The 23,389-nt window shown below is 37.3% G+C and overlaps 1 protein-coding gene across 1 annotated transcript in view; it reads left to right on the top strand.

Moving 5' to 3' along the window:
* The window catches only part of LRP1B (LDL receptor related protein 1B), a 2,378,573-nt gene that overhangs the window by 1,502,653 nt on the left and 852,531 nt on the right, over positions 1-23,389 (top strand). Inside the window, exon 18 of the mRNA XM_031963676.1 lies at positions 15,412-15,528. Coding sequence (XP_031819536.1) covers positions 15,412-15,528 — 117 coding nt within the window. The remainder of the gene's footprint in view (positions 1-15,411; positions 15,529-23,389) is intronic.

The following is a 23,389-nucleotide window of genomic DNA, read 5'->3' as shown; positions in this document are numbered from 1 at the left end:
GTTGATGCATTATTTGCAAAAGACTAAATTTTGTTGTACTCTGATAGAAACCATTTCACTAATAAAAGTCCAAATTTAATATTTCCCCTTAAATACATTTATGAAGTTTTATTTCTTGCAATATTGTTTTTTTTGTTTTTTAAAACTTTTAATTTTCAAAACCTATCCATAAATGATTTTCATCATTCATTTATCATTGCAAAAACCTTGTGTTTCAAAAAAAAAATTTTTCCCTCTCTTCCCCCATCCCTCCCCTAGAAAGCAAATAATTGAATATATGCCAAACATGGACAATTCTTCTTTTCATATTTTGGCATGTTATTTATGTTCTTTTTTTAAAAAAAAATTAAGTCCCAAGATCACCAATATATTAATATTTCATACAATCTATCCCTTTACGGTGAATTGTTGAATATAAAATTAGTTTCTCATTGCATAGAAATTTACAACCTACAACATTGATTACTGTTTTGTGCTGGACAATCCTTTATAGATAAAGATTGAAAAGTAGTATGGAATATCATTAGATCACTGCTTTTCTTTCAATGCTGAGTGAAAAGCAACTCACTTAGAGGCTAGCTCCATCAATAAATGAGCTTTCAATATATACTGTTTTACTTTTAAAACTATAAAATGCTGTTTGTTACGTGAGAATAATTAATAGTGTGGCAATGAATTCCCTCTTTTTTCCCCCATTTCCTCCTAAACCATTTCTACTCTTTATTTTAAAGCTTTCTATATGTATGTATATGTGATGTATGCTTTGTCTTTGTTTTCTCCTTCAATTAGAAGTACACCTGTATCCCGACACATGAAATTTTAGTCAAAATTTGAGGGCAAAGGGATAGAATGATTCTTTATACTTGAAATGGAATTCAAGAATAAATGATCTCTGAAGGAACTTTCCTATTATAGCAATATGAATAAATACATGAATTGCTTTATTCCACTTGTGTAATAAGCAACATGTTACATTTATTTGCCTATAATGTGTGTATTCTAGTTTGTATACATATATATCATATTATGCAATTTATATCTCCATATGATATATGTATATAATATATAAAGGAAAGAAGATTATATTACCATGGTATATTGTAATTGGAAAGACTCTGCAGAGATCACTAAATCTAGCATCCTGAATTTGAGCATTATTCCCAACTAACAGATGAGACAATAGGAAAGGGAAATGCTTTGTCCAAGTTTATACAGCTATGAAGGGGATAAAATGAGAATTGGAACTCGGTTTTCTTATCTTCCTTTAGAATTATCTTTCCACTACTCCATACTTTTAGTACTCTATTATATTTTGTGATCATAAACATTTAACTTTTCCCAGAATTTACTTGAAATACACTATCTTTTCCCATTAGAACATCCCTTCTTTGTTCAGTACATTTTTTTTTTTAGTTTGCTTTTAAAGTCTTCATTCAAAGCCACTGATTTTTCTTGCTGTTGTTTTGTGTTGTTTTTAATACTAGGAAGACTAGTCTTTTCCTTGGAGACATGAAACATCCATTTTAAAACCTATTCTGGGCTGACAATACTAAGTGAAATTCATTTTTTCAATTCTATTGAAAACAAAAATGTGTTTTCTTGTACAAAAAAAAATTAGGAAGTGTTTTAGATTGGTTAGCTATCCAAAAAAGCATAAGGATAATTCTCACTTGTAACAGCAAATAGAGAAATCAGTTCTTTCTATCTGGTGAGCTTTCTGGTACATCACAGCATTGCAATACAGTTCCTAAAAGGAGTGAAAATTGCTTTCAGTGAGTGTGAGTACTCTTTTTAGACATTGATTTTAAACAATTAGGGCTAAGATTTGCCACACAAATCATGTTAGTTTATTTATGACACCTGGCTGGATAAGTGTTTTCCATTTCTTTTTATAAAAAGAAAAAATAAAGTGGGAGGAAAGAAGAAAAAAATAATAATAAAAATAGAAAAAGAGGGTAAAGAAGCATAGATTTGAAGAGGACCAAAGGTAAGTTATTTAGTCAATTCTCTCTATTTTGCCTAATTTGGAACATTCCTTTTTTAAAAAAAAATCTAGTTATTAGTTCATGAAACTGGAGTTAAAAGTAATTTTAGCAGTTTTCTGTGGCAGCCCTCTTATTTTCCAGATGAAAAAGCTGAGGCTTAGGGATGGTAAATAATATCTTTAATGTTTCTCAGATAAGTTTCATAAATGGAATTTGTATTCTATTCTAAATTCTACTTTTCAAGAAATTCCCTCAGTAATCCATTTCAGTGCTCTTCAATAATCAGCATTAAAATATTCTTTGTATCTAAGTGAAAGTTTTGACCAGTTAAAAATTATTCTCTTTTTAAAACTATTTTCCCCTGTTATTTTTCCTCTTATTATTAATGGAACTTAGGCCCGAGCTTCCCCATGTACTTTATGTACTCCTGATCCAGAGACCAAGGAGAAAGGAAGGAAGGGAGACTTGAGTTTACAATACCTGTTTCCTTAAGATGGATATAAGCCATGAAGAGATTTGTCAGATTTTAAATGCAATGAATGTAGTTTTGAGAATGCCAGAATCTTTTCTTTTCTTTCCTTCCTTTCTTTTTTCTCTTTTTTCCTTTCTTTTTTCTTTTTTCTCTTCCTTCCTTCCTTCCTTCCGTCCTTCCTTCATTCCTTCCTTCCTTCCTTCCTTCATTCCTTCTTTTCTTTCTTTCTTTCTTTCTTTCTTTCTTTCTTTCTTTCTTTCTTTCTTTCTTTCTTTCTTTCTACTTCTTTCTCTCCCTCTCATTCTTTCTTTCTTTCTATCTTTCTTTCTTCTAGAACTCTTATGGGCCAGAGGATTTTTACTCCCACTTTGCCCTCATATTTTGGCTGAAATTGCATTGCCAAATATTGATATGCACTAAAAAAGGAAACTAAAATGTTAACAATTTTTAATAAATATTGATTTTTTAATAGGGGACATAGAAATAGTGAGACTTCCCATTGCATTTAAATTCGGATTTAACTTATATTTTACTAAAATAAAAGTCTCCATTATGTGGAAGTGAAGAGAACACCAAATTCAAAGGTCTTTTAGAATCCCAGCTCAACCTCTTTTGACATTGGAAAAGTTTAATTACTTCTATAACCCTCTGTTTCTTCATCTAAAAAACAAGAAGCTGCCTTAGGTAATCTTTTGATTTAGATAATCTCTAAGATCTTCTCATGATCTACATCCTATAATTGATGTTGTATAAATATAATTATTTGTATAAAATGTGTAGATCAGAAATCTCTTTGATGCTTTCTGATTATAATATAGTTATATTAGAACTCTTCAAATTTATAGTTTTATTTTAGTAATGTATTCTTGTGCTTTTTTTTTTGTTTTGTTTTTCTCTGATTGAAAAGCCAGTTATGACAGTTATAGCATTGGTAAAGATATGAGCTTTTGGATATGTAAACATAATACTTAGTAACTATTAACTTCTACAATTATTGTCAAATGGGTAGTTATGGGTTCATGAGGTAGAGAAATGGGTCAGGAGGACCTATCTTCATGAGATCGGATAGAATCCCAGATACTTACTAGCTGTATGATCCTGTACAAGTCACTTAACCTTGTTTGCTTCAGTTTCCTAATCTGTAAAACAAACTGAACAAGGAATTGGCAAATCACTCTAGTATCTTTGCCAAGAAAACTTTTAAAGTTGGGTCATGAAGAGTCAGACATGGCTGAAATAGCTAAACAACAACAACAATTATTTTCAGCATACTCAATCTAGGAAGGCTATATATAGCCTATATATATATATATATATATATATATATATATATATATAGGCAGAAAACATTTTGCTGCAAACTGCTTCAATAACATTATGAATTATATTTAATAAAAAGGTAATTCATAATCTATCCATTGTGCTAGTTTTATTCAAGTTTAGAAGTGACATTTCCTATTTTTGAAAAGTGATGAATAGAAATGGAAAGTAATCAAAGGAAACTGGGAGTATTAAATAATTGTGACTTTTAACAAAAGTTTTCTGACAATCATATATATTCATTTGAAATAGGTTATAGCTATACAACAAACTTTTTTTTAAAGTTGCAAATCTAGTGGGAATCTTTTTCCCATGTTATATTCTCTTTGTGTTTCTATAGTTCTCTGTTCTATAAGAAGTAGTGAATTAAGGGCAGTGTCACATAGGTTCAGTGATTCTCCCATATGGCAGCTATTCTATTAATATCATCATAGAATAGGAAAGGTAAGCTTTCCTTGGTCAAAATTGTGAAGATCATGTATTTTTTAAATCAGCAGGAGTCAGGAATTCAGGTTAGGGGAAAATCGTCAGTCTTTATTCTCAGTGAAGAAGGATCGGAGGTGGAAGAGAATCGGCAAAAGCAATGTGTGCAGCTGAGTCAAGAAGCTAGCTCGACCAGCAGCCACACAACCAGCAGCTCCGAGTCTCGAACCCAGGCCCAATCTCTCCCAGCTTCACTTCCTGTCTCTCTCTCTACCTCCACCCACCAAAATCGTCATTTCCTATACAACACATCAGGACTTGCAAGTAGAGTGGGCAGGGACCATTCTTTATCCAATCATGTATATTAATAGAGTATAGCACAATTACTATTTAGCCTCACTTACTTGGGACCTCAGTGCATCAACTCAAACCTCAGCCCATTACATCTCCTGCTTTCTTTTATTTTAGAACACAGGTGGTCATGCCATCCCTGACTCCTCAGGGAGGTCAGAGCCCCCAAGGGGAGGTGATCACAGCCTCCCTAACTTCTCAGGGAAGGAGGTGAAAGCACCAAAAAGGAGGTGATCACAGACTCCCTGTCTTCTCAGGAAAGGCAATGAAAGCACTAAAAAGGAGATGATCACGCCCTACCTGACATCTCAGGAAGGGAGATGAAAAGCACCAAAGGGAAATGGGGGTTGCTGGCGGGTTTCTGGGCTGAAGGGTCTTATTATGCACAAACCCATCAGCATGGGAGGTATTACACAAGCACATAGCAATAACGCAGAGGCTATTAGGGATGACCCTTCCCTCAGTCAGTGCAGGCTCGATGTGGTGTAACAAACATGAATTGTACATGCAAGTAGAGGAATAGCAAACAATATAAATCAACATAGTGTTGGAAAAGATCACCTGAAGTCCTAGAAGGAGGGTATGTAAACAAAAGTCACACATACACATTCTTCAGCAGCCAAGAGATAGTCCAAAACCAATCTATTGTCCATTGCTTCACATGTCAGGGAATCCAATGATCCCCTGAATTTTTGAAGTCCTGCAAAAGTCTTTTTATGTGTTAGGGAATCCAATGATTCCAGCAGATTTTGAAGTCTTGTAACAGTATTTTCATTTCTCAGAGAATCCAGTGATTCCTGAGAGTTTTCAAGTCCTATGGCTCAGAGAATCCAGATTCCTGAGGGTTTTGAAGTCCAACAATCTTTGATGTCCATGAGTCAAACGCCATAACTGCCATGCTCTTTCAATGGTGAGCACAATCAGCAACAGAACTACCTGATATTTCTTGTCTTCTTGTTTCAAGGGTTGCTCTGTCTTCTGCAATGGACAAGGAATATGGCTCGTTGGCACCCATCTGATTCCTTCTCCACCTGTAGAGCTACAAGCAAACCCTCTCCCAAAGCAGTTAGCCTATCTGGTCCTTTCCCATTCACCACTTTCTGGGCTCCCACATCACCTGGCAATTATCTAAAGATAGTGGAGCTGTCCACACTGACAATGACTTCCGGTGGGTTATAAAACCCAGTTCGCCGGAGCCAGTGCATCTTTTGTCAAAATCAAGAAGTTAATAGTATAAAGAGCTAGATTTAGAAGTTCTTAGGTTCCTGTGGCTCCCCTTCTTTTGTTTCTGGAGGAGGTCCAATATCTCTGTTTCTCCCTCCACTATTGCCTGTCCTTGAGGATTAAAAGGTATGCCCGTAGTGTGTAAAATTTATACTGTGACAAAAATGTGCAAAATGTTTTGAAGTATAAGCAGGACCATTGTCTGTTTTTATTGCTTGTGGCACACCCATAATGGCAAAATCCTTGTGTGAGGAATTAGTGACCACTGGGCTGTCTCTTTTGCTGCTGGCATTGCAAAAGTGAATCCTGAAAAGGTGTCTACCACAACATGGATGAAAGACAGAGACCAAAGATTTATAATGGGTCACATCCATTTGCCAGATTTCATTGGGTCTCAAACCACAAGGGTTCTTCCCTGGAGGCAGTGTAGGAGCGTGGAAAGGAAGGCAAGCCGTACAGCCTTTTACTATGTTCCTAGCTTCCTCTCTTGTTATTCCAAATTGTAAACGTAAAGCTCGAGCAGCCTGATGATATTTAGAATGAGATGCCTGGGCTTCTTGGAACAAAGGGGTATTGACCAAATAGTTAGAAGGCTATCTGCCTTTGAATTGCCATCAAATATGGGACCTAGAAGTCCACTATGAGAATGGACATGTAATATATAGATCTTACCTGGATGCTTTCTCACTTGCTCTTGAAGTTTCTTAAAGAGCTGATATATATTAGAGACTGCAAATTTTATTTGAGCTGTGGCAATTTTTGTACCACACCTACTGAATAGGCTGAATCAGATATTATATTTATGTCTCCTGGATAATAAGTAAGGGCTAGAATGATCACGTACAATTCCATTCTGCTGAGTGGATTGAAAAGGAGTTCTGACTACCTCTCTTTAGTTAGATCATGAGAGTACACAGCACAAATATTATGTTTGGATGCATCCGTGAAGATAGTTGGTCCTTTAAGAGGAACTTTAGAAACTTTTCTTCAAGAATCCATCCCAATTATGTAATAGTCTGGTTATCTTTAATGGAGATCCATGTATAAAATTTGGAGCCATGGTTAATAAAATTTTCCACTCTGGATGGTCTCAAACACACCTTAATTTGTGTATTGGTATAAAAGGTGTATATCTTGTCAGGTCTTGTCCCAGATAATTGTACGTTCGTTTAGTGGCCTTTAATAAAATTCCCAGCCACAAGCACTGGTAGGGAGTAAGGCTTGGTCTGGTTGTGCGAGGTTCACCCACTCATCACATTGTGTCCTTTGAAAGGAGGTTGTGGTGCCCTTTGGAAAAACTGAATCTCCAAGGGTTTTTGAGTGACTCTTTCAACCAATTGGATTGGCCAGTTCAACTTCTCTCAAAGCCCTTGAGCTTCTTTTTTGTAAGCTGGCGTGGTGGAATTTAAAAAGCACTGTCTCCCCTTAAAATGTTCAATAAACGGTTGTAACTTGATAGGTAGTCAAACCCTACCGGTCGATCCATTGAATTCCTATCAAATTTCAAAAATCATTCAATGTGTTTTAGCTTTTCGTTCTTAAGGAGAGTTTTGAACTGTAAGCACCTTTAGGGTATACTTATATCCCAAATATTGAAAAAGGAGCATGTCTTTGAATTTTTTCTCATGCTATGTATAATTTGTAATTTTAGTATTTTCTATGATCTTTGTAGACATGCTCTAAATTTGTTCCTCAGGTAATATCCCAAATGTCATCCATTAATGTAATAGTAACCCTTTTTGGAATGCTTTTCTTTACTGGATCAAGAGCAGCAGCAACATACATTTGACACATAGTAGGGCTGTTTTGGCAAACTGTCCACCATATCTTTTAAAGGTTTGTTGGTTAACGCCAAACTGAAAAAATCTTTTCATATTCCTTCATCCTAGAGGGATAGAATAGAAACAATCTCAAATCTATTACCCAAAGAGGCATTCTTCTAGGCAATTGAGTAGGAGATAAGTCCAGGCTGAAGAGTTCCCATAGTTTCCATCTGTTCATTCACTTTTCTTAAACCTTTAAATCCTCCATTTTCCAGATTTCTTTTTTCCAACAAAACTGGGGAATTCCAAGGACTTAGAGAAGGTTTTAATGTCCTTGGTCAAGCTGTCCTTGACTATATCTAATAAGGCCTGAATTTTATTCTTTATTAAACTGTTCTTATCCACATTGGTTACGTTTTCCATTGATAGGAACAGGTGAAAGTGTTGGCAGGCCTTCAACAGCAGCCCTGCTTAAAAACCGAAGTACTATTTTAACCCTAATTTGCTTAAAACGTCTCTTCCCACAGATTGATGGGGATTTTTTTTAACTATAAAAGGAGTAAAACCCTGTTTTGGCCTTCAAAAGTCCATCTTTAGAGCAGACCAACTTCAGCTGCTATTGATCCCCCACGCCAGACATGGGTGTTCCTTTTAATCTTTTTCCAGGTGATGGGCCAGTTGGCAACCTCTAATGACCCTCCCGATCTGCAATTAGTGTTCACCAGTCCTTCCAATGGAAGGCCATTTATAAGATTGGAGCATAAGTCGGGCCAAGGACAGCTGTTCCAGTAAATTGTTGGATTTTTGTGATTAAATCAGAATCTGGGTGACTACCCAAGCCTGGTTATTAGGGATTCTGTTATGAGTCCCTTGATGCTACTATTTCTCCTGGATGATAAGTCACCTCATTGTCTGCCTGTATTGGTGACTGGGATATTATTAAATTCCCCCAAGCCCACATCAGTTGTGGATGGACACTGTTTTGTATGTTACCTCCCAGGGAGGTAAAATGGTCAAGTTTTGGGCCTGGAGGCAAGGGATCCATGGCTGGAGAAACAATCCCTCCAGGGGGTATCTCAGTTGTTAGCTGGCCAACCTTATTCTCCTAATTGTAATCCCTTTCTCCCCATCAGGTTGCTTCCTGGCTGATTGATTGTGTAATCCCTTTCTGCCATCATATGGCTTCCTGGCTGATTGGTCAATATTGGGGTATTGGGCCCAGGGCACCTCTGGGTGCACCACCGCCATCATGCCCCAAGGTTTTTGCCTGGGCCCCGGGCCCCCCATCCCGTTTTCCTGAACCTGTTCACATTCTGAGGGCCCAATGGAAGCCCTTGTTGCATTTTGGACATGGGCTGGGTCTTGTTCTCCCCCTGTCCCTCTCATTCTGCCTCTATACCAACATTGAGCTTTCAGATGCCCTACTTAACCACACCGAAAGCATTGACGTGTTCTCTAGAAGTCCCTTCCAGAAGGGACCCCTGTCTACCCAAGGTTGGGATCTTGGGAAGTCTGCATCATAGCCCTGGTTGAAAAGGCATTTGTTCCCACTGTAAAACATCTTATGAACTCCCCAAAGGAGCATCCTTTGCAGTCCCAGTATAATCCCTTCACACCTCATTAGCATTTTCCTTAGCAAGTTGCCTTATTAAAACATCTGTTGATGGATTTTCCCATTAGTTCTTGTGATAGCAGTCTGTAAAATCCCACAAAGTCAAAGAAAGGGGTTCATCTTGCCCTTGCGTTATTTTTGGTGAAGGCCCCACCCTTTTGTCATTTTTATTGGAATCGAAGCCCATGTTTTGATAGCATTGCAGCAATTTTCATATGCTCATTGAATAATTAATCTATGCTGTGACGTTCGCATATGGACCCATACCTGTAGTAGGTCATAGTGATCGAGCATGAACAGTATTTTTGACTATTTTGTTGGGCTTTGTATCCTACAGAAACCTACTTATATTAGAAAGCCATGGTAATTTTTGCCCAGGTTCTGGGCATACACTTGCTATAGATTTCCAGTCATCAGGAGTCAAGATTTCAAAAGCCAAATTCTGTAATAGCATCTTAACATAAGCTGGTGTAGACCCATAAAGAGTGCAAGCCTTTTTAAGATCTTTAATGATTTCTATGTTAAAAGGGGTGTATCTTCAACTTTGTTGACCAGAGGCATTAAACTGGGAAATTACAGGAAACATAAGTGGCTGGAGCTCCCGGATGTCCACGCCCTTTTCTTTGGCCTTCATTAAGCCCTCTTGCAGTCTACTCAAAATTGGTGCAGTCACTGCCCCCCACTGCCCCTCCTCCCTCCATCCTGGAGGGTGGAGTTGGTGGAGGAGAGTCAATCACTTGCTCCTGAGGTGGGGATGAAGCTGCCTCCTGAGGTGGAAAGTCACCACACCCTTGCTCACTTAAGTCTCCATGCCCTGTGGGGATATGGTCATTAATCTCTTCGTTGTCTTCCTCCTTAATATCATGGCTACTTTGAGAAGGAGTAGAAGGAGCCACGGGTTTTTTTCTTTCTTCTAGGGATAGAGTTTCTTTGTGCTAACTGAATTATATTGTATAAATAAAATGCCTTGATGGAAATTGAATGAGGACCGTTTTCACTGTAATACGTGGACATCTCTTGTCCAACCAGGGACCAGTTATCTCGAGAGATCTGCTTCTGCTCTACAAACCAAGGGAGATGCCGTTTAATGTACCCACAAGTCTAGCTACCTGTTCCCAAGTTATAAGTAGCCCTTGTCCTTCTATCAGCTTCAGCATGCTTTCCATAGCACCACTAGTGGGTGGAGTTGAAGGGATTGAAGGGGTTGGGGGCGGGGATGGAGAGTCTTTAGCTAGCATTTGTCCCATTTTAGCCAAAAAAAGATTACTGGTTTAGTTTTTAAGAAAATAAGTTCCTTGTTTGTCTATTAACAATACTCACCCAAGTTCCTGGTCACCGGAGACTTCTTCAGTCCTTGGTTCCCACCGTTGGGCGCCATATGTGAAGATCGTGTATTTTTAAATCAGCAGGAGTCAGGAATTCAGGTTAGGGGAAAATCTTCAGTCTTTATTCTCAGTGAAGAAGGATCAGAGGTGGAAGAGAATCGGGGATAGCAATATGTGCAGCCGAGTCAAGAAGCTAACTAAACCAGCAGCCACACAACCAGCAGCTCGGAGTCTCGAACCCAGGCCCAATCTCTCCCAGCTTCTCTTCCTGTCTCTCTCTCTGCCTCCACCCACCAAAATCGTCATTTCCTATACAACACATCAGGACTTGCAAGGAGAGTGGGCAGGGACCATTCTTTATCCAATCATGTATATTAATAGAGTATAGCCCAATTACTATTTAACTTCACATACTTGGGACCTCAGTGCATCAACTCAAACCTCAGCCTATTACACAAAGTCACTTGTGCTGCAAAAATACATAGGATCTCTGCAGTTGACAGTATCATGCAGTTTAAAACTCAAAAGGATTTTACAAGTAAAATAAGGCAACACCTCCCTTCCAGTGGAGTACATATTGGAAAGGTGGCTCTGCTCTAGCATCCTCTTAGTTTAAGTTCCATGTTGGGATATAATGAGACACTCACAATTCACCAAGTACTTAATAAAGGAAATTTAACCTTGCCATATCTGCCATATCATAGAAAGGACTTGCAACAAAGATGTAGTGACATAAGTTCATCTCCATCTGGAAGTGACTAAATCTTAGGTCATTACATCAGGGTAATCTGGCAGTTTGCATAGTCATTAGTACATACCAAATCCAAAAGGACCACTTCTTTGTTGCTGGCATTTTTCTATGTTCTAGATGACTAGGAAGCTATGATAAAGAAGTGAGGGTCAATAATTCTTAAGGCTTATTTTAGTCTGATCCTATGCCATGTTAGCAGGAGGTAGGGTAGAGTGAAATGAGGAAGGAAGCTGCCCTTATCCTATAATTTTCCAAACCAATGTAGGCTTGTATTAGAGTTAAGACTACCAAATGATTTAAAGGTTGTGTATACATTGTGTTTACATTAATTTTCTGGAGAGTTCCTATGAATATATCCAATTTTTTTCATTTTTTAAAATATCTAGGCATAAATAGCCTCTTTTATATTACAAAGCTATTCAAATATATGTTTAATTGCTTCAGTTTATTTTATTTGAATATTTTGGCACATGTCAAGAACCATCATTTATAGTGCTTTTAGTAAAGACATGCCTGGGGCCAGGAGACTACCTAGTTCCATATCTGCTTATGTAACTGAACAACATGAGACCTAAATGGGATATTAGAGAACAAACAATTGAGTTGTTTCAATTGAAATACACAAAAATTGAATCCCAGGGAAGGAGAATGGCTAGTTTAATGCCAGACCTATTACTATGAAGCAGGTACTCCAGCCTCCCCATTTGGTACTATATTTACAATAAATAAATATATGAAGAATCACATATGATTTTGTCAGTTTGGGAAGCTAGTTTTATGATGGCAGATTTAACCCTTTTTTGACTTATTGGAAGGATAAGTAAAATAAGGGCAAGTAAAGGAAGCGTGGAAAATTTGAGAATAAATTATATTCATTACTACATAATGGTCTCATATCTCAAATATATAGACAACTTTGTCAAACCTAGAAGAATATGAGTCATTCCCCAGTAGATATTTCAGACAAGAATACAAATAGTTTTCTAATGAAGAGATAAAACAATATTCTATATATATATATATAAAATGTTCTAAATCATTACTGATTTGAGAATGCAAATTAAAACAACTTTGAGATAGCATTTTATATACTTGTGTTGATTAAAATGATTGAGAACAAAGTAACAACTATTGAAAGGGATGTGGAAAAATTGGAACGCATTCACTGTTGGTGAAACTATGAACATAAATTCATGTTCATGAAATTATGAACATATGCTATGAAATGAAGGAAGGATGATGATTTCCATCATTTTGGAAAGCAATGTGGAATTATGTCAAATAAGTTATTAAATTGCCTTATTATACACCCTTGACCCAGCAATACTGTTTCCAGGCCCAAGATGATTAGGGGGAAAAGTAAAAGAAACCATATGTTCTAAAATATTTAAAGCAGCTCTCTTTGTGGTGACAAAGAATTAGAAATTGTAGAGATGAGAGCCATCATTATGGGGAATGGTTAACCAAGTTGTAATATATGGCTGTGATGGAATGCTAATGTGGTATAAAAAATTATGAGCTCAGTGATCTAGGAAAAACATGGTTAGACTTGGACAAAATAGTGAAGAGAAAAATGAGCAAAAAACAAGAGAGCATTGTATATAATAATGAAAATATTGTTTTAATAACAATTTTGAGCAACTAAATCATGTTGATTATTCTAAATGTGCAAGTTGATTAAAAAGGGCATGTTAAGGAAGACTCTATCTGCATTGAGAGAAAGAACTGATAAATAGAAGAATGTATAGAATGGTTTTTCATATACATACATATATATCAACACATTGTGTTTAATGGTAGCCACTTATAGGTTGGAAGATTGGTAGAAAAGAAAAAGGTGGGTGTGAAGAAAGCTCTATCATAACTTTATAGATTTGCAGTATCATGTATGATCATATTTTTTCTAATCTAATATTTTATGTCCATAATTGTTTTGTTTAAATTCAGAATAAAATGATTTTTTTTCTAAAAAGGAAAGGAAGTAAAAGGAAAGGAGGAAGCATTTAAGTACTTACTCTGTGCCAGGCACTATGATAAATATTATCTCATTTTATCCTTACAACAATATTGTGATAAAGGTACTATATTGTTGCCATTTTGTAGTTGAGGAATCTGAAAGGATAGGCTAACTGACAGCAAGTGTTTCAAGCCAAATTTTTAACTCAGGTTTTTCAATCTCCAACCCCAATATTCTATCCATTATACCATCTAGTTGCCTATTAGATAAATAGTTGCCTGCTACACATACAAATTATATGAATGGTGCATAGACATGTAGTAATTGTTAGAGGAAGGATCAGAACTCAAATCTTTTTTTATTCCAAGCCTAGTGGTCTGTCTACAAAACAGTATGCTGCCTCTATATTCCATAATACATAGCATACCAAATGACTTTATTTGGAAACTGAAAAGTAAATTAAGTACAGAGGGAAAGACAAAAGATTTATAGATATTTGGGATCATCATCGTCACCATCACCATTATTCTTGTCATCATCCTGTTAAATCCCTTTAATTATAAATAAGAAGCTAAAGCAAAATTATTTACCCAAAGTGACAAGAGATCTGGGCTTCAAAATTTGGGTATCTCTAACTACAAATCTTTTGCTTTTCTTCCCCATTATATGATGTTTTCTTCCTGTAGTTGATTCTTCCTCTTTATTCCTCATCATTTTACTACTTGTGGTCTTCAAAACAACCCAATGAAAAATTTATCTTTTTTCATTAAAAGTTGGTGAGACAGTTAAAGGTTCTGATAAAGGCCTCATTTCCAAAATATATAGAGAACTGATTCTAATTTATAAGAAACCAAGCCATTCTCCAGTTGACAAATGGTCAAAGGATATGAACAGACAATTTTCAGATGATGAAATTGAAATTATTACACTCATATGAAAGAGTGTTCCAAATCATTATTAATCAGAGAAATGCAAATTAAGACAACTCTGAGATACCACTACACACCTGTCAGATTGGCTAAGATGACAGGAAAAAATAATGATGATTGTTGGAGGGGATGTGGGAAAACTGGGACACTGATGCATTGTTGGTGGAGTTGTGAACAAATCCAACCATTCTGGAGAGCAATCTGAAATTATGCCCAAAAAGTTATCAAACTGTGAATACTCTTTGATCCAGCAGTGTTTCTACTGGGCTTATACCTCAAGGAGATACTAAAGAAGGGAAAGGGACTTGTATGTGCCAAAATGTTTGTGGCAACCCTGTTTGTAGTGGCTAGAAGCTGGAAACTGAGTGGATGCCTGTCAATTGGAGAATGGTTGGGTAAATTGTGGTATATGAATGTTATGGAATATTATTTTTCTGTAAGAAATGACCAGCAGGATGAATACAGAGAGGTTGGAGAGAATGACATGAACTGATGCTAAGTGAAATGAGCAGAACCAAGAGATCATTATATATGTCAATAATGATATTGTTTGAAGATGTATTCTGATGGAAGTGGATTTCTTTGACAAAGAGACCTAATTCAGTTTCAATTGATCAAGGATGGACAGAAGCAGCTACACCCAAGAAAAAACACTGGGAAATGAATGTAAACTATTTGTATTTTTGTTTTTCTTCCCAGGTTATTTTTACCTTCTGAATCCAATTCTCCCTGTGCAACAAGAAAACTGTTTGCATCTGCACACATACATTGTATCTAGGATATACTGTGACATATTCAACATATATAGGACTGCTTGCCATCTAGGGGAGGGGGTGGAGGGTGGGAGGGAAAAATCGGAACAGAAGTGAGTGCAAGGGATAATGTTGTAAAAAAATTACCCTGGCATGGATTCTGTCAATAAAAAGTTATAATAAAAATATATATATATAATAATAATAAAAAAAATTGGTGAGAAATTATAGCAACTATTTATACATTAGAGTGTGTTAGAAAGCCACATTTCTTGCTAATGAATTCATACATTTTATTTGTAGATGCCTACAGGGTTACTGAATATGTCATATTTTTAACAATCACAATAATTGAAAAGAATTTGTACCTTATTGAAGACAAACTAGCTTTTAATTTCAAAAAGGAAATTACAACTGGAGATATTCTATTTTCAGAGCAATAGAATGTACCTAATAATCATCAGAAGTGAAATGCAGGAAATTTTTTGTCCATATCTATTCTAAAGTTCTTTGGTTTTAATTTATATATATTCTTTCAACTTTACAGCTAGAACATGTGAAGTGGATCAGTTCTCTTGTGGAAATGGACGCTGCATTCCTAGGGCTTGGTTATGTGATAGGGAGGATGACTGTGGTGACCAAACAGATGAAATGACATCTTGTGGTAAGTTAATGATAAAATAGAATAACACTAGCAGAATGCTTGTCTATTAGAAGATTCCAGCATGGCTATTCCTGCAAAGTCCAAATAAAATAAAGTTTTTTAGTGTTACTTTTTTATTATTATTACAAGTCAAAAATGTTACTTTCCATTATTTTCTTCAAGGACCCAAAACTATTCTAATGATATGTTAAAATGTTATTATATTAATGAGGCAGGAAACATTTTCGTTTAACTCTATGGAAACCGAACACAGCAAAATTTTTTAGGAATTTTTTAGGATTACCATTTTAGGAATGGTAATCTTACCATTTAGAAGATTAACAAGACATTTTATGGTCATTAGTTAATAAGTGCTTGTTGAATGGTAATTGATTGCATGACTATAGGTCCCAATATTATTGCTGCAAAATAATGATCACAGGAATGTTGCATCAATTACTTAAGGGCAATAGTCTGTAAAATCTAAAATGCTATAAAAATATCAATTATTGTTGTAAAGAGATTTTTCCACGTAAGTTTGCTTTTTATTGTTGGCATTGTCATGAGCTCCCAGGGAAGTTATACCTCTAAAATTCCTCAATATTGTACCTTATGTGAGGTTTATCCTTTCTAGATTCTCATTTGCCTCAAGGACACATTTAGGATAGGGCAAGGGACATATGTTATGTTTTATGTTTGTATGCTTTCCTATTTGTAGGTTAGTATATATTAGTGACAGAATTATGGTATATCTTTCTTGCTTATGGGAAATCCAAACTAGATATATTCCTTAATCTCCCTTCATAGCTTACTATACTTTCAAAGAAGGTTACTGTCTCTTTTCCCTTCAAAGGGAAAAAAAGCTTTTCCCAAATTTCTGGCTTGACAGAAGCATTGATTTCTCAAATGAAATTGAAGAAAGCATCTAGATTTTACATTTTTCAGCTATAATTTTTTCTGGTAAATTTATTATTTTTTTATATACATTGCTTTATGAATCATGTTGGGAGAGAAAAATCCGAGCAAAAAAGAAAAATAATGGGAGAGGAAAAAAGAAGAAAAAAGAAGTTAACACAGCATGAAGTCATTTATGTGTGGGGCACAGAGACCTTAACCCAAATTGACTACTCAGAGATCTCTCAAAATGAAGATAAAATGTTTTTATGAGAATCTCATAAGAAGCAGCCGAGTCTGTACCCCATGTAAGTCAGAATGAGGAAAGCTGGATCCAGAAATAAAAAGTTCCCTTAAGCAAAGTATTTTATCTTGATTGGCTCTTGTGGCTACTTTTCCCATATGGCAGGTGGGGTAATGATGGGCTGACTAGAAATGAGGTATGCAAGTAAAAATTGCAATTTTAAGATTACATGATTTCTAGGAAATTGAAACTGAGGCCTAAGGCTTCACCTACTGTAGCGGATAGTCTCTGAAAAACCACATCACTTGCCCCCTCCTCCCCAATCCCTTCTCTTCTATAACCTACTGTGCTTTCTCACTGAAATTTTCCAACATTCTTTCACATTCTTTATCCTCAAACAGTTGGAACATACTTTCACAACATTTTTCTAAGTCATCATTGATTCCTTCTGGTTCACCCTGCATGGTGGTAGGTATAGGTTCTCAACCTTGTCCTCTCAAAACCATTAACCTAATTCCTTTGGTAGTTTTTGTCTCTAGTCTGATAGTTTTGGCAAAGGCAGTTTGATCATACATGGGAGGCACACAGGAATCAATATAATTCCACTAATAGCTATAATCAAGAATCATTGAGGCCTGCTTCCACCAACTCTCCCCAACCAGCACCACCGAGAGGTATTAAATGGGGTTTTCTATGATTATACAGGGACATACACAAGCTTTCTAATACTCTTAGTGATTTCTTTTACCACTTGTCCATTATCATTGATGTGCATGCAACAAGTGGACAGGTTTAACTTTCCACAGACTCCTCTTTCTTCTGCTAATAAATAATCCAACCTATAGACCAAGACCAACTATGTTGCAAAACTGTTTCCCTCTTCTGGTTAGCTTGGTCAGCCAATAATTCCAGAGCCTTTGCAGTTTGATTGGTGACAATTTCTATGACTTCTTGGAGCTGAAGTAGTCTATATATAGGAGTCCTATATTCCCAACTACCATCAGGTAGCTGGTCCATATTCTTGGACTTTCCTCTCAGGAGGCCAGGTGTTTCCCCATCCATTAGCATCCCCATTTAGGGTAAGGGAAGTGTCAATGCTTCGTTTCCCTCTTCCCAAATCATCATAGAGCTGAATTCCTAAATGGTTTCTGCCAGCGTCAGGCAGAAAGAAAAACTTTGGCCTTATTAAGCCAATATAACAGATACCGCTCCAATGTAGAGGAAGTTATATATAAGCTGTTTGACTACAAACCCAGTACTGTCCCTTTAGAGCTGGATTACTCTTTTCAAAAATTTTGGTTCTCTTAAAGATCACTGGATAATATTATAAGTCTTTGTCCCTTAATGGGCCACCAATATAAAATTCAAGCCATATTTAGATACTGGCATCTTTATAATTGTTGATTCTTTTTAAAACCACAGTCCATAATGTTGGGCTCAGATCTATCTATTGCACTCCAGAAAAAGGAGAAATAGCCAGACCAGATTGAATTTCTCCAGGCCCATTTATACCAAGGCCAAGCTAAAATCCCCTTTTCTCCACACCTCATACATTCCTCCACTTATTAGGACCCACATGGATAGCCATTGTCATCTCCTGATTGCAGAACTATTTCATATTGGTTTGGTGGCCAATTTAAGTTATGACATGGTGAAAACTGGCAGTAATCTGACTCCCACCCAAGGTTAGTGCACACACTATTCCTGCATTGAACATGGATCTTATTCCATCTATTCTTATATTGCATTCAATTAAATCAGGTTACTTTAACTTCCACAGGTCCTTCACACTTACTATTTCCTAGCCATTTCCCTTCCCTGGTTTGATTCAGACAGTACTTACTAGGCCCTAGACTGATTCAGTAAGTGACCATTGATGCTTTTCTTGTTCTGACCAAAATCCAGTTCCATTGTGTACATCTAATTTCTTACACAAAAGCCAGGCTGGATCCAGTGGTACAGCTACTCAGGCTACTGATCAAACTGATGGAGCCTTCTGCAGAGCTAGAAATTTCTGATATAGAAAGTATCAGTGATCATCTGCATCAAACTTTGAAAGCTATTCTCTTTCCCCAATAGAGGACTGGAGATGGGAGCTGTAAAAGTGAATGAGAAAAACAATATAAAACATAGGAATACAATGCACAATCCCTGACATTTCAATTTCAGTTTTGGCCCCATGGTTCTGAGAAAATTATAATAAAATAGTCCAGTCCAACAGAATCTTCAAATTCCCAAAGTTAGTGAGTTCTAGGTGTCAGATGTAACTTCAGTTTGTCTGCAGGGTCAGGTTCTACAATCCATTCCTTTGGGGCATCTACAGGTCCCTATACTCAAGTGTGATGAGTCCAACCATGTTCCTGAGTCCTTACAGCTGTGTCTGAAATCAGAAGGACTTGGAAAGGTCCTTCCCAGATTGCGGTCAACTTTTCCTCTTTCCAGGTTTGGATTAGGACCCAGTCTCTGGGCTGGTATTTGTGCACAGTAAATCCTGAAGGTGGGGTCTGAGCAATGAGTCCTTTTAATTGTAGTTCATGTAAATGCTTAACAAGTTGTGAAACCTATCTTCTTATAAATAAATCTTTTATTATCTCACATAGGGTCTAAACCTTTTAATCCTCTTCCTCCAGGGTATGGATGACCGTTTAGGAGTTCATAAGGTGACAATCTAATATCCCTCCAAGGTTTAGTCCTAATTCTAAGCAAGGCAAGGTTTATCTCAGGCCTCAAATGTGTTCCCCACCTGATATCCTTTCATATGGACAATAGCAATAGCTTTAGGTAGTGTTAAATTTTGCAATACATCCATCAGGAGGGTCACATGAGCCAATTCTTTTCCTGTGCTATTAAACCACTCCTCTTTCTTCCCATATTTTTCCAAATATATGTGACACTTCCCCATACATATTTAGAATCAGTATAAATCGACTCTTCTTGCTGTCATTCAACAGTTTCAGAGCTTGATTTAGTGCATACAATTCACAGGGTTGTGCTGACCATGTCTTGGGTAGACTTCCAGATTCTACTAATGAACTAGTGTACACATCAATTATAGCATAGCCATTCAACCTTTTTCCTCCCAACACCTGGGATGACCCATCTATAAACCAATTCACACCTTCCAACAACAGCAATTCCTGCAGGTCTCCCCCAACCTTACTTTGATATCCTATCAGATCTAAGCAGTCATGTTCACTAGTCTTATGTTCAGAAAGGAATTCAGCCAATTTAGATTGTTATCTTGAGTTACAATCAAATCATCTTTCTCCAAAAGTATGGCTTCATATTTCAATATTCGGGAATCAATTAACCATCTGCCTGCCCTTTGATTGAGAATAGTCCTTACTTGATGAGGCACACTAACTACCAAGCAACCTCCAAAGTGGTTCTCCCACTCTCTTCTACTAACAAATCCGAAGCAGCCACAGTCTGAATGCAAGTGGGCCAGCCCCTGAACACTGGATCTAACATTTTTGATAAGAATGCCACTGGGTGTCATTGTCCCCCCCTCACTTTGGCCGATACAGCCAATGCCACACCTTTGTCTGTGTTCACAAATAAATGGAAAGGCTTGTCTTAAAAAGGCAGTATTAAGACAGGGGCTGAAGTCAATACCCTTTTTAACAGACAAGTTTTCCTCACTCTCTGGATCCCAATTTATTTCTTCTAATCTATTTTCCAACAGGTGTATAGAGGTTTGGTTAGAACTATATAGGGATCTATCCAACTTCTGCAATATTCTACCAGACTCCAAAATTTTCTGAGTTCTCTTTTTGTTTTGGGTCTCTTTGTTTGTATAATTCCCTCTACTCTGGCCGGATCTAGTTTCTTTCTTCCTTTACTAATTAAATATCTTATATATTTTACCTTCTTCATAAACTGTAATTTGTCTTGCCATACATGGAGGCTTTGTTTTCCCAGAAAGTTCAAGAGCTGTATTGTAGCCGTACTAACAGTTTCTTGTTTTGTTTTTTTTTTCCCCTGTCCCGAGTAAATCACCTACATATTGAAAGACTTTTGCCCCCATAGGAGCTTTAAAATTTTTCTAGTATTTGTTCTAAGACCTGACAAAACAGATTTTGACACTCAGTGTAACCCTGGGGCAAAACGCTCTACCAATACTGCTGTTTCCTGCCAGTATCTAGATTTTCCCACTCAAAAGCAAATATATCCCCCCACCCTTTTCCCAGTGGACTTCCAGCTCCAAAAAGCATCTTTCAGGTCCACCACACTAAACCATGAGCTGTCCTCTGGTATTCTTCCTAAAATTGTGTAAGGATCACGTACCACTGGCTGAGGGAGTAGAACTATCTTATTAATTTCTCTCAAATCCTGCACCATCCTATTCTTTTCATCCTTTTTCTTTCCAGGAAGGATTGGTATATTAAAAGGGGATATACAAGGTTCGATAAATTCTGCTGACAAAAAACCTTCAATCACCAGCTTGAAACCCCACCTACCTTCCAATGAACTAGGGTATTGTACCCTAATTACTATGGATGGGTCTTTCAACCTTATTTTAATTGGAGTAATGGATTTGTGGGGCTTGTCCAAACTTGTGGAACTATTTATTCTTTATCTTCCTCCCTTAGCACATATATCCTGATAGGGACTAAAAGAGATCCCTGCAGGACCAGACTAATAGAAAGTTTATTCATGAAATCTCTCTCCATCAAGTTTATCCCAGCCTCTGGGACTAAGATCAAACATTCGTGGGTATATCTTGATATTCTAATTCCATCCTCTCAATAATTGGAATATTAAAGTTTTCCCCTTTTACCCCAATAATAGTTAAAGTTTTTGAAAAGAGGCTTGCTTCCTGAGGCAGACTAGTCACCGAAGTACCACTGCCCCAGAGTCCACCAAAAATACCATGTCCTCATGGTTCAGCCCCACCCTCAAATTTATGAAGGGCTCTGGGTGGGATTTTTCAAGGAACCTCTGACCCCCCTTAATCCTCAAGCTCCATGAGGGAGCAAACTTGCTGATCCTCCTTCTCTTACAATTCTGGGAAAGATGGCCGGTTCTCCCACAGGTCCAGCAGGTCAATAGGCCCTGTATTCTCTGTCCCCCTTCTCCTCCTCCAGGGTCTAATTCTGCTCTCCCCTTATTCTGTTGGAACCCTTTATTTACTCTGTCAAAATGCCATCCTCTCCCACACCCTTGATTAGCAACCAAATTAGCTTCCTGTATAGATTTTATTTTTATTCTGCTCTTTCTTATCTCTTTTCTTTTCCTTCTCATCCTCACATAAACTTTGGTTGCTTCCTCAAGCAATTCCCCTAATGGTTTGCAGCTCCATCTCTCTAGTTTCTGTAATTTCTTATTAATATCTGGCTATGAATTAGAAACAAAGTGTAATTTCAATGTGCTTTCTATTTCTGGATCCTCTGGATCCAGTCCTGAATATTTCTGGATCCCTTCCTTTAGGCATTCTAAGAATCTGGAAGGGGATCCATCATTCTCTTGCATAATTTCTAATGCCTTGTTACTATTCTGCCTCTTTGGAAATGCATTCTTAATTCCAGTTATAATCAATTCTCTCTTAAATCCTGCCTGTTCTGTCTATGAAGGGGGTTATTATTATCCCATCCTGGATTTGCAAGGGGGAACTTTTTTCCTGCTGTCATCACCCCATCTGCAGGCGGGTGACATTTTTCTCACTCCTCCATGGCCACTGTCTCCTTTTGGGTAAATAACATATTTAATACATGTCTAAGCTCAGTCTATGAATACATATTTGGTCCTAAAAATTGGTCTAGCTGTTTGGAGGCCCCTGCAGAGTCTTCCATAATAGATTTTAAATCTCTCTTAAAGTTTCTAATCTTAGTTCCTGTCAAGGAAGCACTGACAAACCTTATGCCCCTTAGTGGTCCCCCAAAAGGAACCTCTCTGAGGGGATACATTCTATCCTCCCCAGATTTTGGAAAGTGAAGATTTTCTACATTTCTCTTCAGTTGTTTTAATTCCTTCCTCAAATATTTGTGTCCTTCCCTAGCTTCTGCTATTTCTGGGGTCCCAGATCAATAAGAGGGCTCAGGTGATCCAGATTGGTCCACTGGAGACACCTGTTAGAGTCCCACTGCCACTGGAGGTGCTGGAGGTGGTAAAGCATAGGGAGGCGGAATGACAAGAAGAGGCTCTCAGGGGTGAAGTGGAATCTCCTGCTTTGTCTCCTGTGACTTATTCACCTCCTTAGATTGACTCAAAAATATGAGTCTCAATCCCTGAAAGCCGGGTGAAAGATGTTTCCTCTGGATTAAAAAGATCCTTTCCATTTACATATAAATTCAATTTTCAGCATACCCAATCCGCAGAGGATCCATATTTTGGCCAAATTGCTCCACCACCAATGTTTTGGTCACCCCAGACAAAAAACAATATTTTATAATTTTCTTCTTTTCCTTATCCCTGTATTTTGGTGATTCATTCCAATTTTGTAGCCTATTCCCCAAGGGGCTATTAGCCAGCACTTCCTGACATAGCTCCTTGCTTTGGGGCTTGGATACAATTTCCCCATAATTTAGTGAGGTCTATCCTTAGACTCCTCTTGTTATTCTGAATTTACCCTCAACAAAAGTTGCCCTTCTATTAAGCAGTCACCCGAAAGTTTTCTCAGAGAGTTCTTTCCCCTGGGGTCATTTGAACTCCATTTCACTACTACACAATTTATATGGGAGGCTCTTCCTCTCACATCTCCCTCAACCCAGCCAATTGACCCCCCAGACTCCTGAGTGCTTACCT

This window comes from Sarcophilus harrisii, chromosome 3 (genome assembly GCF_902635505.1).
Source record: "Sarcophilus harrisii chromosome 3, mSarHar1.11, whole genome shotgun sequence".
Taxonomy (NCBI): domain Eukaryota; kingdom Metazoa; phylum Chordata; class Mammalia; order Dasyuromorphia; family Dasyuridae; genus Sarcophilus; species Sarcophilus harrisii.
This window is presented reverse-complemented; position numbering and strand designations above follow the sequence as displayed.